At 36.1% G+C, this 15697-nt stretch overlaps 1 protein-coding gene across 2 annotated transcripts in view; it reads right to left on the bottom strand.

Annotated features, from left to right (window-relative positions):
• CCDC91 (coiled-coil domain containing 91) overlaps positions 1-15697 on the bottom strand; it is a 277346-nt gene that overhangs the window by 69732 nt on the left and 191917 nt on the right. For both annotated transcript variants that reach the window (XM_037144864.2, XM_053661500.1), the window contains exons 9-11: positions 14950-15042; positions 14799-14867; positions 11438-11614 (exon numbers count right to left, since the gene is read on the bottom strand). In XM_037144864.2, coding sequence (XP_037000759.2) covers positions 11438-11614; positions 14799-14867; positions 14950-15042 — 339 coding nt within the window. The remainder of the gene's footprint in view (positions 1-11437; positions 11615-14798; positions 14868-14949; positions 15043-15697) is intronic.

The raw sequence follows: 15697 nt of genomic DNA, 5'->3' as shown, positions 1-15697 counted from the left end.
ACACCATAATGGGTAGAATAAGAAGCTCTACTCATTAAGTTTTAAATTCCAATATTATATCTTTCACTTCTAGAAACTATCTTCAGTTTTCTTAAAAATTTAGCTGGTTGTATTTTCACAGTCTTTTGTCTTTTTCCTTACTCAAAAAAGAGATTTATGAATGAAAGATTTTTCTTCTTTAAATAAGTTCTACAAAGTGTCACTTAATTTTTAAATTCTATACAATGATACCTCCGTTCCATTTACCATCTAGCTTTTTTTCTCTCCTGTCACATGATACTTTGTTGGGGATAGGAAAGATGCAGTCCTTGCACAAAGGACCCAGTGAGAATCTCCAGCAGTACGACAACCTACAGGGGACCTTGTGAAGCACAGATATTAGTATCTCTCTGGGACATAATGGTCCTCGACCACACTCACTTAAATAAATGTATGACACTATAAAGCTGTTAAAACAGAAGCCCCAAAATACTTAAATATTCTGCTTTTCATAAATGCAAATAAATACAATGAATATTTGCTATTTGAAAATAAAATTATTAGCAATAAATGCTATACCTAAAGAACTCTAAAGCACTTAAATCTTGCTGGTTTATTAAAATGTATTTTGTTTACTACTACTCAGAATGGAATCACCCTGAAAAAGATCAATTATTGGTTGTTTGCCCCAGATACAGGTGACATGAATTTTATTAGTCACTGAAATTTCATGTCTCAGACACGTGTTTGATCTGATACCCTGTTTGCAGTCACCAGGGTCAGTCTTTTCCCCTCCAAAATGTTTGTCTTTTCTTTGCCATTTTAACTGCCATCACTTGGGCCAGGCTGCCCACTTCCTGCATGTCAAGTATTCTAGCAACTTCCAGGGAGTATTCTTAACTTCCAACTCCTCACATTTAAGGCTGCCAAGGTCATCTTTCATAAAGGACACTTAGCCCTTGTCACTCTAGTGCAAGGAAGTCTTTAGTGGCATTCTATTTCTGGTAGTAATAAAGGGGAGTTTGATTATTTACCTTCTAAGTTCTTGCAATCTGTTCAAGCATATAAATTCAGCCTGTTTTATACTACTTTCCCAAGAAACATTTTCAATTTCTGTTGCATCGATACCCACCACCTACTAGGCATCCTCCTTTGTGTTCTCAATGCCTCAACACACAGATGCGCTCTGTCAGAGCTCACTTTGCCTCACATTAGGGCAATGTATGGATCAGACATACTCCCTAGTTCATTGTAAGGTCCCGAAGACAATGGCAAAGTCTCCTTCACGTGTGCGGCCTCTGTGAAACTACTGTTCTGTCATGCACAAAGTAAGTATTCCATTTGCAGTTCCCTGAGAGATCAGTTCTGTGCTCTCAGCTTGAATGGCTTCCCCTTATGCTTCTCTTCTAATAACCGAGCCGACTCCTCCTCCTGCACAATTCAGTTTAAGCACTGCCATCTCCAGAAGCCTTCCCTGAAATGCTCCACATCTCCATTGCTCACAGTGTGCCTGGATCTACTACCACTCGTACCTGCTCTAAGAGCACTATACATTTACCTCTAAAAGCACTCTGTAACTCAGAACTGTGTAACTGCTTTACTTGTCCATCTTACCCAGTTGAGATACCTTTGAAGTCAGGGGTTATATTTACCATAGTTCCTATTCTTTATGACTCGAACTCTAATGTAGTATCTGCTACAGAGTTCAGATGCATAAACCATCATCAGAGAATGAGTGACTTGTTTCCCCAATTCCAAGAAAATCTACCTAAGTGTAGCAACTATATCTTACACTTCTTGAGCCCCCCAGAACACCTGATAAGGTGGGCATAGACTAGATAAAGCTTCCCAAACTTTCTCAGTTCATGGCTTCACTGCTGCCCAAGTAATTTTTTCATGATGCTGTCTAAGCCAAAATAAATACCTAACTGTTCCATTTATTAATTAATTAGGTTATAACATAGCAGCTATTTAAGATACACAAAAAATGAAAGAAAAATACTTTTATCTCATCCTCAACCACAGTTACTTATTCATGAGTTTTGTCCACACTCGGCATTGCACAACTTCGTAAATCCTGGCATGAGGTTGAGCAATAACAATCTCATTTCCTGTTCCACACTGACATTTGCACAGTATTTGCTTTTTATCACAGCCATCCCTAAACCAAACCCAGGTTCACTAAGACATGAAATAACAGAAAGAAATACAGACAAATTCGAATGGACAAGATAGTGGTTTACCTGGTTCCCGTGAGGTCTGTAGTATCTCTGCAGTGCCCTCTAATATTTAAGAGACCCTGCAGCGAGCACCGAGATGCATGCTGGAAACTAAAGCCCGAAGTATTCACAGTAACCATCCAGTCACTCAGTGTTTCTCATGCACAGCCCTGAGATGGGTGTTAAAACTACAAACTGATGAAGAAGGTCATAATAATAATAGTATCGGCAGCAGCAGCAGGCATCTCAGCAACAAATACACATACTATGTTCCAGGCATGAGGCTAAGTTAAATAAATTTATGCTGGATCATAAGCTTGTTAATGGTACTTACAGTTAAAGAGTCAGTCAACTAACAGAGATCTGTGTGAAAGACACAGTAGAGTTAAGCAAAATATAAAGGGTATTCATCAAGGAATACGTAAAAAGGACCCAGGGACAAAGCCAAAGCAGGGAAGGATTGAGGGTGGGAAGTAGGGGTGGGTGGGGAGGGGAAAGTGGTGGCAGAAAAATGGAGACAACTGTATTTGAACAACAATGAAAATATATTTAATGAATATTAAAATAAAAATATATAGGTAGTAATATTTGGTGTTATGTATTATTTAATCCTCAGAACCATTTTGAGAAGCAGATATACTCTGAGGTTTAAAGCAGTCAAAGCTACTTAACTAACGTTATATGTTTAAAAAGTGGCAATATTTTCAATGTATTTTAACGTGATTGTATCACTATTATTCCTGAAAAGGAATGTTCAACAGTTAAATGATAAGCATGTCAGCACCTGAGTGAAAGTCTGCAGGGGCTGCTGCTGCCATGTACCTGCAACAATTGGGGAACAGAGTTCCTCCGAGCAAGAAAAGGACAGCAGAACTCACAGTCTCTACACGTACATTCCTCAGTCTCCCGCCCACTCCATGTCTCACCATCCTGGACAGGAGGGTACACTCTTTGCTAGATAACTTGTGATTTGACAGCTTCATGTTGTACTGAACTGAAGTATTTCACCTCTGTTTCTAATTTGTTCCCATTCAGCTATTCAAAACCACATGACTAAGAAGTAAAAAGTGTCACTTTGGGACGAGTATAGGTACCAATAAATGTCTAAAAGAGTCTCATCCTGATTTGGAAATGTCTGTCTCAAAACACGGTCCACAGAAGTGAAAGTGCTCTCCCAGGTGACCAAGGAGAGACACTGTACCACTTACTGTGACCTAAAGCTTCCACCGGCTCCCGCTGCCCCTCGTCACCTCACAGGAAACCTGCACCAGTTGTTCGAAGTTGACACTGCTCTGACGTTGGCAGTAACTGCCCTTCTTTCTCCTAGATTACTTCCTAAGTATGTCATTAAAAACAGTAATCATCATCATCTCAGCTGAGCACCCTACAAAAAAGTTGATAAATACTTTTTGTAAAGGGATCATAACACAAAGCACTATTTTTGGTGACTCAACTCTTGTTAAAATATTCCATTTCAAAACAAGTAAAACCCTAAGAGCCAAACTGTGTTGTTAAAGATTAAGTCCATTTTTAGAAGATTAATCTGTCCCATGAAAACAGTACTGGGCCTGCATCATTTTATAATCTACTGAGGTCTGTTCGAGACTCAGTTCCTACTTTCAACATGCTGCTAATCTAGTGGAGAAGATACAAACAGATTCTTTTAACGTGATACGGCTGGGCAGTGGCATAGTTATATACTGAATACCAAAGCAAAAAGAACATCTGATTTAACCTGAGAAGCAGAACATAAGTTTTCTGGATTAGAAAATGCTTACTCACTAAATAAGAGTGGGTTTTTCAAGTTAGGGAAGCAGTGGCATCCCAGGCTGAGGTGCTGTAAGGCTAAGGGTCCAATACCCTAGAACAGCATGGCTGCTACGAGTACCAGCAGTTTGGTCCAAAAAGCACAAAATGTGGAGCAGCTGTAGACAAGCTGGAGAGGGAGGAACCAGGTTACTGGTTCATGGTAAGTAGCTTGAATGTTATCCTATTGGCGACAGGGCAGCAGTGAAGAGTTTATAGCAGGGGAATGGCATTTTCTATTCCAAATACAAAGAGGACAAAATTGGAGGCAAAGAAGTCAATGTCGTTGGTCAAGGTAAGCAATAAGAACCATAATTAAGAAAATGAGCCCTGGCTGGTGTAGCTCAGTGGATTGAGAAAAGGCCTTCCTTGCGAACCAAAGCATCGCTCTTCTTTATAAATAAGTAAGTAAGTAAGTAAGTAAGTAAGTAAAGAAAATGATAGCTGGTAAAAAGGAAGTGTATATGTTTAAGGATTAGTTAACAAGTAAAATGGGAAGGTTTCAATAATTAAACAGGCATGACAATGGGGGTAAGAGAGGGCGAGTCTAGGAGAAATTCCAGTTCTCTGGACAGAAGGAAAAGGTTTCGAGATACGAAAAGGTAAGCTGGCACACTGTTTGTTCCCTTGTCCCCAGATAACAACACTTGTCACGGTTAAACTGTAATTGAGATTTTACCTACAATTAACTAGGTTACTATCGAAATGTTAAATACAAAGTTTAAAACAAACCACTGAATTAAAACTAAGTAAGTCAATACAGAAAAGTTATTTCAGTTTGGTGAAACTATCTGGCCTGCTAAGCTAAAACAGAAATGCTATTTCCTTTTTTAAAAGAAGGGTCAGGTGGCAATACTAAATTTCTTAAAAGAAAATGTAACCACTGATTGTAATGTCTGTGGCTTTTGGGAAAAACATGACCCCAAATTACAGTGGCTGTGGTGAAGAACCATTACGATGAGCGTTTGGCGTCAGAAACGGTCTAAGCGTCGGTGCGCACGGGAGCCCTGGTTGGGACTCTGCCAGAACAGCAGGACTGGTGACTTCTCCTGGTCCATGCTGGTGTCAGGAAGAAGCGTACTTCCCTTTCTTACCAAAGATTTTCAAGGCACACAGAATTAATTTAGTAAAGACGAATACGTCAGAGTCAAGTTTTCTGGTTACTCAAAAAAAAAAGTACAAATGTATAATCAACACTATGACTTAGTCTTAAATTTACGACCGAGACTAAACCAAATGGGCTCTCAGAGGAGGTGGAAGAGACATGCGCCGCCCCCTCAGCTGCTGCGTTTTCTATCGAGGTTTAACGTTTGCCCCCTCAGTTAAGGACACTGTTAACACAGAGAAAATCCAGAGAGAAATTAAAGCAGAAGCCGTTTTATTTTCCGTACTTTCTCAGGAGTAATTTTAGTTGCTGAAGTTTACACTGACTGTTTCACTTTGCCATAGTCTATCCTTTCCTAATTTCTGGTGGGACTCGGTGGCCAAAGATGCTGATTTCTGTTAATTCCAAGTTTAAGTTTCAGAATTCTATTTATTAAAGAAACATCTGAGTGCTGAGAAATGACCTAAATCTTAGAATTAAAAAACAGCTTCCAGGCTTTTCTAAATCAGTGCCTTCAGTCAGTACACAAGCAGTCTGCAGTTTCCTGGAAAGTAGCTCTTCCAGCTCCACGGACCCCAGCTGGCCGCCCGAGAACTAGCGGACACAATGAACGGTGGCCTGGGAAGCCAGGCGGGAGGTGGGCAGAAGGTGGCAGAAGCTACTGTTCACACTGGTGACCCTGCACTTCCTAGACAAGTAGCTGAAGCCCGGCCTCTCGGCCCTGGGCAGCAGTGTGATACGGAAACCACCAACCACTTTAACACTTTCACAACTTCACCTGAAATATAATTTTAAGAGACTATTCCACTAGTACACAGTTAATCTGAAGTAATCATATTATTTGTAAGTAGAAGATGGCTACATGTCATAAAAGAATGTCACGTAGAATCTTGTACAGAAAAGTTTTTTTGAATTTATTTAGCTTTAAATACCATCTAATTCTTGTCATTCCGACTCTGCAGCGCTGAGAAGCCACGTGAACTCCAGAGCCGCGTTTCCAGTTGCCTGCCCCACATTTCCTCTGTCTCGGATTAAGAATAGGCACCTCTAATTTGATATGAACAAACTGGGCTTTTTATGCCCATGAAACCCAACCCTTCCTTACTGTAGCAAATGAAGTCAGCACCTGAAATCACCACCTACACAATAATTTATTCTGGGAGGAATTTGTTTGAAAAATATCTTTATGAAAATATTATATACATATAGTAAAATGCATCATCATTAAATAATTGGATAAGTTTTGTCAAATGTAATCACCACCACAATTATAACTAAAACATTTTTCCATCACCTTCAAAAAGTCTTCCACAACCTTCCCAGGCAAACACTGATTTCTTTATCTTTTCTTTTTTTTAGATAGGAAATAAATACTTTATTGCTAATGTAAAGAATAATCCTGTATCACAAATATAGTGGATTTAGGGAACTTAACAAGAAGAACACTTACAATGGGGTTTTAATCTATTCTCTTAATTTGTAGTAACTGTATTTAGAAAAATGCATGCAAATGTGACTGATATGTACATATAGATACATATAAATGCATCTAAAATTCACTGCTTGAAATATAATTATAAAAATACTACTTATGACAAACCTTACTACTAATTCTTCACGTAATTTTGAATGTTATATATACTTCAAAGTTGAAACAGGTGTTTCCGTTATTTTCGGAACAACTGATGCTAGGATTAGTCTGCTGCCAAAGCGGATGAGAAAGAAACAGTGGACACCGAGGTGAGGGCAGGCAGGATTCCCAAGGCCGCAGCCCCCAGAGGTGGCTGGGGCGGGGAGGGAGCCGGGGCAACCTCTGCAGCAGCTCCGGTGCATTACAATGTGTGGCTATGATCAAAGGACACGCCTTGGGATCTTCTGGGAAAAATACAAAATGAATCAGCTGCTTCCTGCAGGGGTACATGAACTTCAAACTGATTTCAACGTGAGTATAGAAGTTGGGAAGGGCTGGGCCAATGATATAGCTATTTATGGAAGATTTACATTAATTTACAGTGTTTAGTATAAGACTCTTTTTCTTTTAAATTTGATCTTTATTGTCTTTTTCCCATTACCATTTAGTCTCCTTATACCTTCAAAAAGTCTTCCCCACCATTCCCAGGAAAACACTGGTTTCTTTCTTCTCAAATTACTTTGGCCTTCTCCAGAATTTCATGTAAATAGAATCATGTAGCATGTAAATTTTTTTCGGTCTGGCTTTTTCCCTAACTTCTTTAATCTAAACAAGTACCCATTCCCAGCTAAACACATAACCCTGAATTTTTTCTTCACAGCCTATAGAACTATATGAAATTACCTTACTTATAAAGGTTTTTTTAACTTGAATATAAGCTCCATGAGTGCCTAGGAACCTTGTCTATCTTGTTAGATGCTATACATCAAAATCTTCCCACAGTGCCAATACAGAGCAAGTGCTTAATAAATGCTACTGAATGAATAAAGAAATTAAAATAACCCTTTGAAGTACCTCATACTGAAATTACACATTAAACGACCAATAAGCTGAATTCGTACTGTGTTCTAAGATGAGAACACTGGGGAGAGATAGTGTGGCGGCGACTTGCAGGTCTTGCAGGTCCTACTGAGTGTGGCTGCCCGATTCTGGATCCAGACTACTGCCTCTTCTGAAAAGTTATGACGGCCTTGAGCAACTTACAGAACCTTTCTAAGCTTTAATTTCTGCTACTGCAAAAATGAGGATAATAATAGTTTCTGCCTCACAAGGCTATTATGAGGATTAAATGAGATGAAATATGTAAAACAATGAGAAAGAACCTAGTACTTAGAAATAAATTGATAGCCAATACTATAAATATTGCCAATCCTAGCACCACCGCCACCATGACTATTATTTTACTATTTTCTGCAGCCAGAACTGAAGAAAAATTCCATAAAACAGCTTTTCAGCGAATAGCCTAAAATATTTGTTTAGAAAAAAGCCAAATAGATAAAACTTGAACATAAAGAACTATTATTATCTTCCTTACTGATATGTGATAACATTCTGTCAATTTCTGTAATGTCTAAAATTCCAGGTATTTTTCTGAAAGGAGTAACAAGGATGTTAATTATAATTGTGAAACTCGCAGTTAAAATCCTCAATATCATGAACAAGTTTAAGAGGCAGGATTTCAGATTCCCATTGCTAGCAGCTCATGGACAACGTATACTTACAAATTGTATTTCTAGTCCTGCAATTTAGTTAATTTGCACTATTCAATCAACTTCATGCGACTTTTACAGAGCACTCTGTAATACTTTATTACTTTTTCTAATTTGCTTTCTGGGAATTAATGTGATCGATGAATGAAGTGATGTATATAAATGACTGCACATCGGTGATCCCCTAAACCCAGTATTAAAATGCTAACGCAGTGCTTTCCACACTGGGGGCTGACAGGAGTTTTCTTCCTATCAAAGTGCCCCTCTAGGAAACACCATACATCGAACAAATGTAAGAATATATAAGAATATATATATATTCTTACATGGTAACAGGTAAGATCTGTTCATTTTTACAGTAAGTGGGTAACTGTGTTAATAAAAAAGTGATAACTTTTAAAAATGTATAACATTTATCTTGGATATTAGAAGCATTAAGTTTTTGAGGGCTTCAATAAAGTTAATGAGTTATAAGAAAATAATTTAGGTTGTTTTATCCCAAAAGATAGTCATTTTATTTTTTGATTTAATCCTTATTGTATTTTTTCCGTTACCATTTAGTTCCCTTTTTCCTTCCTCCAGCAATTACCACACTGCTGTCCATGTCCACGAGTCCTTTCCTTTTCGCTTAGTCCTTCCACCCACTAACCTCCCCCACGCTTTTGCAACTGTCAGCCTGCTCTCTATGTACGAGTCTGTTTTCCTTGTTCATTCAGTTTGTTCAGTAGATTCTACATGTGAGTGAAATCATACAGTATTTGTCTTTCTCTGACTGGCTTATTTCACTTCTCTAGGCCCATCCATATTGTCCCAAAGGGTAAACTTTTTTCTTTTTTATGCCCAGTAGTATTCCGCTGTGTAAATGCCCCACGGTTGTTTTATCCACTCATCTACTGATGGACCCGTGGGCTGCTTCCATATCTTATGATTGTAAATAATGCTGCAATGAACATAGGGGTGCTTATATTCTTTCAAATTAGTGTTTTGGGTTCCTTTGGATATATTCCCAAAAGTAGGATTGCTGGGTCCCACTTTTGGGAATATATTGAAAATTCAGATCCATTTTCAATTTTTTGAGGTATCTTTATACTGCTTTCCACAGTGGCTACACCAGTCTGTATTCCCACCAACAGTGCAGAAGGGATTCCCTTTCTCCACATCCTGGCCAGCACTTGTTTTTGATTTATTGATGATGGGCATTCGAACAGGTGTGAGATTGTATCTCACTGTGGTTTTAAATTTGCATTTCTCTGATAATTAGTGATGTTGAGATCTTTTCATATGTCTACTGGCCTTGTGAATTTCCTCTTTGGAGAAGTGTCTATTCAAGTCCTTTGTGCATTTTTCAATTGGGTTATTGTTGTTGATTTTTTTGGTGTTGAGTTTTGTAAGTTCTTTATAAGTTTTGCATATTAACCCCTTATCAGATGTATCCACAAATGTGTTCTCTCATTCTATGGATTGTCTTTTCATTTTATTGATGATTTCCTTTGTTGGGCAAAACCTTTTTAGTTTGATACAATACCATTTGTTTATTATTTTTTGTTTGTTTCCCTTGCCTGGGGAGATATATCTGATAAAATACTCTATGAGCAATGTCCAAGATTTTGCTGCCTTATGTTTTCTTCTATGAGTTTTATGGTTTTGGGTCTAACATAATAAGTCTTTGATCCATTTTGAATTTATTCTTGTGTGTGGTATGAGAAGGTGATCTAGTTTCATTTTTCTACATGTGTCTGTTCAATTTCCCCAACACCATTTATTGAATAAACTCTCTTCAGCTCATTGTATGTGCTTGCTTCCTCTGCCAAATACTAACTGACTATAAAGGTGTGGCTTGATTTCTGAACACTATCCTGATCTATGTGTTTGTTTTTATGCCAGTACCAAACTGTTTTGATTACTATTGCCTTAAAGTATAGTTTCATATTAGGTGAGTAATTCCTCCATCCTTTTTCAGGACTGTTGTTGCTATGTGGAATATTTTGTGGTTCCATATAAATTTTTGAAATATTTGTTCTAGTTCTATGAAATACATCATTGGAATCTTGATAGGTATTGCATTGAATCTATAGATTGTTTGGGTTATATGGACATTTTAATGATGTTACTTCTCCTTATCCATGAACATGGTATGTGCTTCCACTTATTTGTATATTCTGTTTCTTTCTTCAGTGTCTTAAAATTTTCTGAGTACAGGTCTTTTATATTCGTGGTTAGGTTTATTCCTAGGTATTTTATTCTTTTTGCAGCAATTCTCAATGGGATTGTTTTCTTCCCTTTCTGTTAGTTTGTTACTGGCGTATAAATTTTTGGATGTTAATTTTGTATCCTGCTAGTTTGCCGAATTCATTTTTAAATCCTAGTAGTTTCTTGGTGGAATCTTTGGTGTTTTTGATATACAGTATCATGTCAAAAAGAGTCACTTTAGATACATTTATAATGAGTGGTTGCATGAACGATGGTAGTAATGTAACAGTTTGATTGTGTAAAAGAAAAGACTTCTATGGATTTTTCTTTTTTGGCTTTTTATACTTATTTAAGGAAATGCTTTATTAAGATATCTTTTTGCCTCTATAAAGAAAAGACTAAGTACAAGTAAATTAAAACCATGTAAATTCAATTATAAAAAATAAAACCACTAAAGTTTTTAGTTGTTCATATAAGTAATCAAGTTATACTGTACGTAAGCCATATTTGTACATATGTATATATCTCTTATGAGACTGTAAGAATTATTTCTGAGGTTCTATTAAGTATTACTATGAATTACATCTATAAATATATATAAATTAGACATAAATCAATCAAATTGTTTTCTACATATATTTTTTGTATTGGCTGTATGTGTACATGTGCTGTTTGTGAAAAAATCCACATACTTTAAACAGGAGGCTTAATGTAGTGGCAATGACTACACATGAATCTGTACTGTGATTTGTCTTGAAATATGGTTAAAGGTAAGATTATAAGTATGAGAAGGTAAAACTTTACCTATATTAAGAATTACTTATTTAAAATATTAATACCAAAGGCAATATAATTAAATATTGATATGTCTACTAAGTTGATTTTAAGATAAAATAGGAAGTATACTGCATTTTGAAAAAAACAAGAAAAAAATTCACAAAGAATTTGTTTTACTAACCTCACTAATTTTTCTTTGTTCTTGTATAGCTTTTTGAATTGCCTGAGATACTTTTTCTTGATCTTTTGCATGCTCAGTCTTCCATAATTCCCGTTCTTCAGCATGAGCTTTTTCCAATTTTTTTCTTTCTTCTTCTATGGCTTTTAAAACTTCATCCTTCACTGCTTCTTTCTCAAGCTTCAAAACAAATAAAGACCCAAACGAAACAATTGAAAGGATGACTGCACAATAATTCTTTGAATAAGACAGACTTGGGCTAACCTAAAAAACACAAAACTTTGATTCTACAGAGTTTAGTTCTGATTTTTTTTTTTAGTTCTGATGTTTTTAAGCACATTTAATAACTGCTATGAAATCAAATCAATCTGTTTTTGTACAAATGATCAACTTATTTCCGTGGCATTTCTAAACTTAAAAGAAACCAAGCCTTTGCTTAAAGTAACAGTTGTTGAACTATTTGGTCTTAGGGTCCCTTTATACTGTCAAATATTACTGAAGACTTCAAAGAGCTGTTGTTTGTAGTGGTTGTACATATTAAGATTTACCATATAAGGAATTTAAACCAAGGCAAAATTAAAATACATATTTATTAATTCATTTAAAACTAATAACATTAAAGGCATTGTATAATAATACTATATTTTATAAAAATAAGTATATTTTGCAAAATTAAAAAGTGAAAAGAATGTTTCTAAACCTCCTTAATATATGACTTAAGACATCTAGAGTTTTATATCTGCCTTCTATATTAAACCTGTAATGATATTATTTGGTTAAATTATATTAAAAAGAAAAAAAACAGTCTCACAGAGATACGTAGTAGAAAAGGGAAGAATATCTAGTAGCCAGGTTGAGAATACTGTATTCTTATGATTCCACACAAAACTTAATAAGAGGTAGTTCTTACAAGCTACTTGTAATAAGGAAAACCAAATCATGTCAATGAAATTTTTTTACTTTTACCTTACAATCCTTTCTTGCACTTTGAATAAATTCTTTATCTATGCATGATTTTAAAAACATTTTTACTTGAAAAACACTAAATGAAAACAAATACAAATTTTCCAAAATTCTAATTTTTGCTTTGAAGCTTGAAATTTACCATACATAACAAAAACTCTCTCAGTTTTTTTCCCCTTCATCTGCTGGGCTCACTCCACATATTTTGGAGAAAATGTCTGTCAAATATTAAAGTCTAGTAACTCTATATAGTACAATGGATTTCCACAAAAAGTGCCTACACTTCAGCTGGAATTCAAAAACTGCACAAGAATTTTCCTCAAGAAAACTATCCACTCCAGCATGCAGCGAAGTCCACAGACCTCCCACCCCTAATCCCTAGAACGTACCACTCTTCTATTGCCTCTAGTTCATGACTGATTTGACAAAAACTATAGAAGCTGATAGTTACCACTTTCTAGATTTCTGTTAGCCGGCCATTCTTTTCTTAAACTACTCTTACTAGGCTCACCAGTACCTTCCAGGGTGTTATTTTTTGTTGTCTTAGTTCTTACTTTTGTTAACTTCAAAGCAGCATTCTACACAGCTGCCTATTTCTGTTTTCTTGAAGCCCTCTCTTTTGTTGGTTTGCACGACTGCATACAGCTTTTATTTCTCCTACCAATTTGGCTGAGTCTTGTCGGTTTTTGTAACCTCTTCCTTTCTCTGGATTTTAAATTTTCTTTCAGGGCTCAGACTTTGGACCACCTGTTACCTTACACTCTCCTGTGCACATACATGACAATATTTCCATGGCTACCACTGCCATCTATTTGCTGAAAAACAAAAACCATTATTAGTATCTTCAGGTCACTCCTTTCTCCCGAGTTATAAATGTCAGATTGATTCAGTTATCTGCCTGACTCTGCCATCTGCATCCATCACAGGCACCTCAAAGTCCATACCAAAGAAATAGCCTTCGTTGTCATGTTGCTGTTAAATCAACGAGAGTTCACAGAATGGTGACATCCTTTACCATCCAGACCAACATGCATGTTGATCTCATCTGCTATTTCTAGAGTTTGCCTATTTATTTCCTTTCCAAGCTATTCCTACTGCTCTCTTTCTGCCAGTCACTGTATCTTAACCTGACTTCTGAGGCGCTCAGTTAATTCTTTCTCTGCTTCTCACCTTTGTTGTATCTGATTTCCCAAAAGTTAATGTCAATTACCAGTATGTCACACTAATATTAAAAAATGTCATGGTGCCTACCCTTACCTACAGAATAGAATTCAAACTTATAATTCAGAATGCACGCCATCTTTCAAGACTCATTTCGAAAGTAATTTATTGTTAAAAACTTCATATTTATTGTCACATGGAAATACTACCTATACACTCATAATAATTTCATGCATTGCTCCTTGCCTTATTGGTGCATAAATCACATTTTTCTTACCTGACTGTAAGTTATTTAAGAAGAAAAAATCACAGTCAACCTTGAAATTCTTACCCCAGCATAGTTATTGACACATATGAGACTTCCAGTATTTGTTTACTAAGTTTAAATCCAAATCTCAAAAGTTAATATTATATATGCATTTGTTGGTACATATCTATGAATCATTACTCAGATGAACTATTTCAAAGTTGGCTTTAAAAATCACATATGTAGACAAATAATTAAATATACACACATGAACATACATGTATATACTGTGTGTACACATAAATACAGATGCGCATGGTGCACTCACACATTTAGGGTCCGGCACAAATCACACCCCTGTTTTACTACAAAGTCTTTTATTACAAAATCATAAGCATGGGATTCTGTAACATAACAATATCCCACTGAAACACACCATATGACATTTCAGGTGAACTGTTCAAATGGAAACTATACATTATTACGCCCACATTATCACCCTGCCACCCCCACTCCAGCAGCCTTACCTGGGGCAGACCCTCTATTACTCATATGATGCCTAGCGAATACCAAGTGGAAATTAGTGTTCATATATGTATTCTTTTAAAAATTCTTTTAACAATTCACTAGTGATCTAAATGCAAAACATTTCAACATCTTCATAATCTTGTACAATGTGAATTAACAAGAATAAGAACAGTGATATCCTAAAAATTTAAGAGGAAAAATAAGGAAAAAATATGTTTTTACTGGAATAAAATATACAGAATTAGGTAGGTTGCACCATCAATGAACTCAGTTTTTTAAAATTCTACTTACAAAGAATTATTATAGATGAGTTTATACCAGCCAAATAATTGATAAATACAATTTTCATATGACTCTCAAAAATATTCAATTTAGGCTCTGAGGTGGAGGTACACATAATAACAAATAGAATCAATAAAAGTGACTGGAATTAAACTATAGGATAAACTTTTCAGGTGGAAATACCTTTGCAGCGGACACTAATGTCTCCTTATTTTTTTGCCTTTCTTCCTCCAAACATCTTTCCAGTATTTCCTGTAAATAAGGCAGACTAAATGTATTATCCGAATTAACAGAACACATTCTCCCCACACTCTGAGCAAACTTAAAGTGTTACCTTCTGTTCTTGAGACTGCTGCGTCAAAGCTTCCTTTATCTTTTCTTTTAACAGGTCCTTCTCTACGTCTAGCATTTCGAGGAGCCTCTGGTGCTACAAGGAATGGAGAATAGAGTATGATTACACTGTGAGATCCATAATCTATCAACAAGGAAAACAGCTGCTAGAATTCATTTGCCCCAAAACATTGTACCTTACCACACATTCAAAAAATGAATCTATGAAAACAGTCAATATTATATCAGAGCTAACGATAAAGTACACAGGGTTCCTGTATTTACTTTAGTACACAGGGTTCAAGTACACAGGGTTCATTCCAGCACGCTAGTTAGAAACACACAGAACCATCAGGCAGTCATCATGAAGTAGGCGCTTGGAATTTGAATTAAGTTTTCTAAGAAAACCTGACTTTGTAGCTTCAGTATATTCAATCCAGATGAGCCAGACACTTGCTCTGTAACAAGTTTCTTATGGCGAACCAGAAACAAAAGAAAATATATGCTCTTATTCTCACAGATTTTTCTTTCAGTTACTGAGGACAAATAAGCTATTTTCTTAAATTTAGAATGCTCTTTACATATAAGCCTCCTTTAAATATAAATTTATCCTGATACCAATATTTAAAAATAAATGTATATCTTTCAAAGTTGTTCTGATTTAAAACTTTTTTAGGAAGGCAGTCTGCACAGTCATGTGTAGTTCGCATAATCTATTATTCCTGGTTTTAAATGTTATTTTTAATCTTTAT

The sequence above is a fragment of the Artibeus jamaicensis genome, unplaced genomic scaffold (assembly GCF_021234435.1).
Source record: "Artibeus jamaicensis isolate MK-2021 breed Jamaican fruit bat unplaced genomic scaffold, CSHL_Jam_final contig_233, whole genome shotgun sequence".
Taxonomy (NCBI): domain Eukaryota; kingdom Metazoa; phylum Chordata; class Mammalia; order Chiroptera; family Phyllostomidae; genus Artibeus; species Artibeus jamaicensis.
Note: the sequence above shows the minus strand (reverse complement) of the source record. Positions and strands in the feature narration are given on the sequence as shown.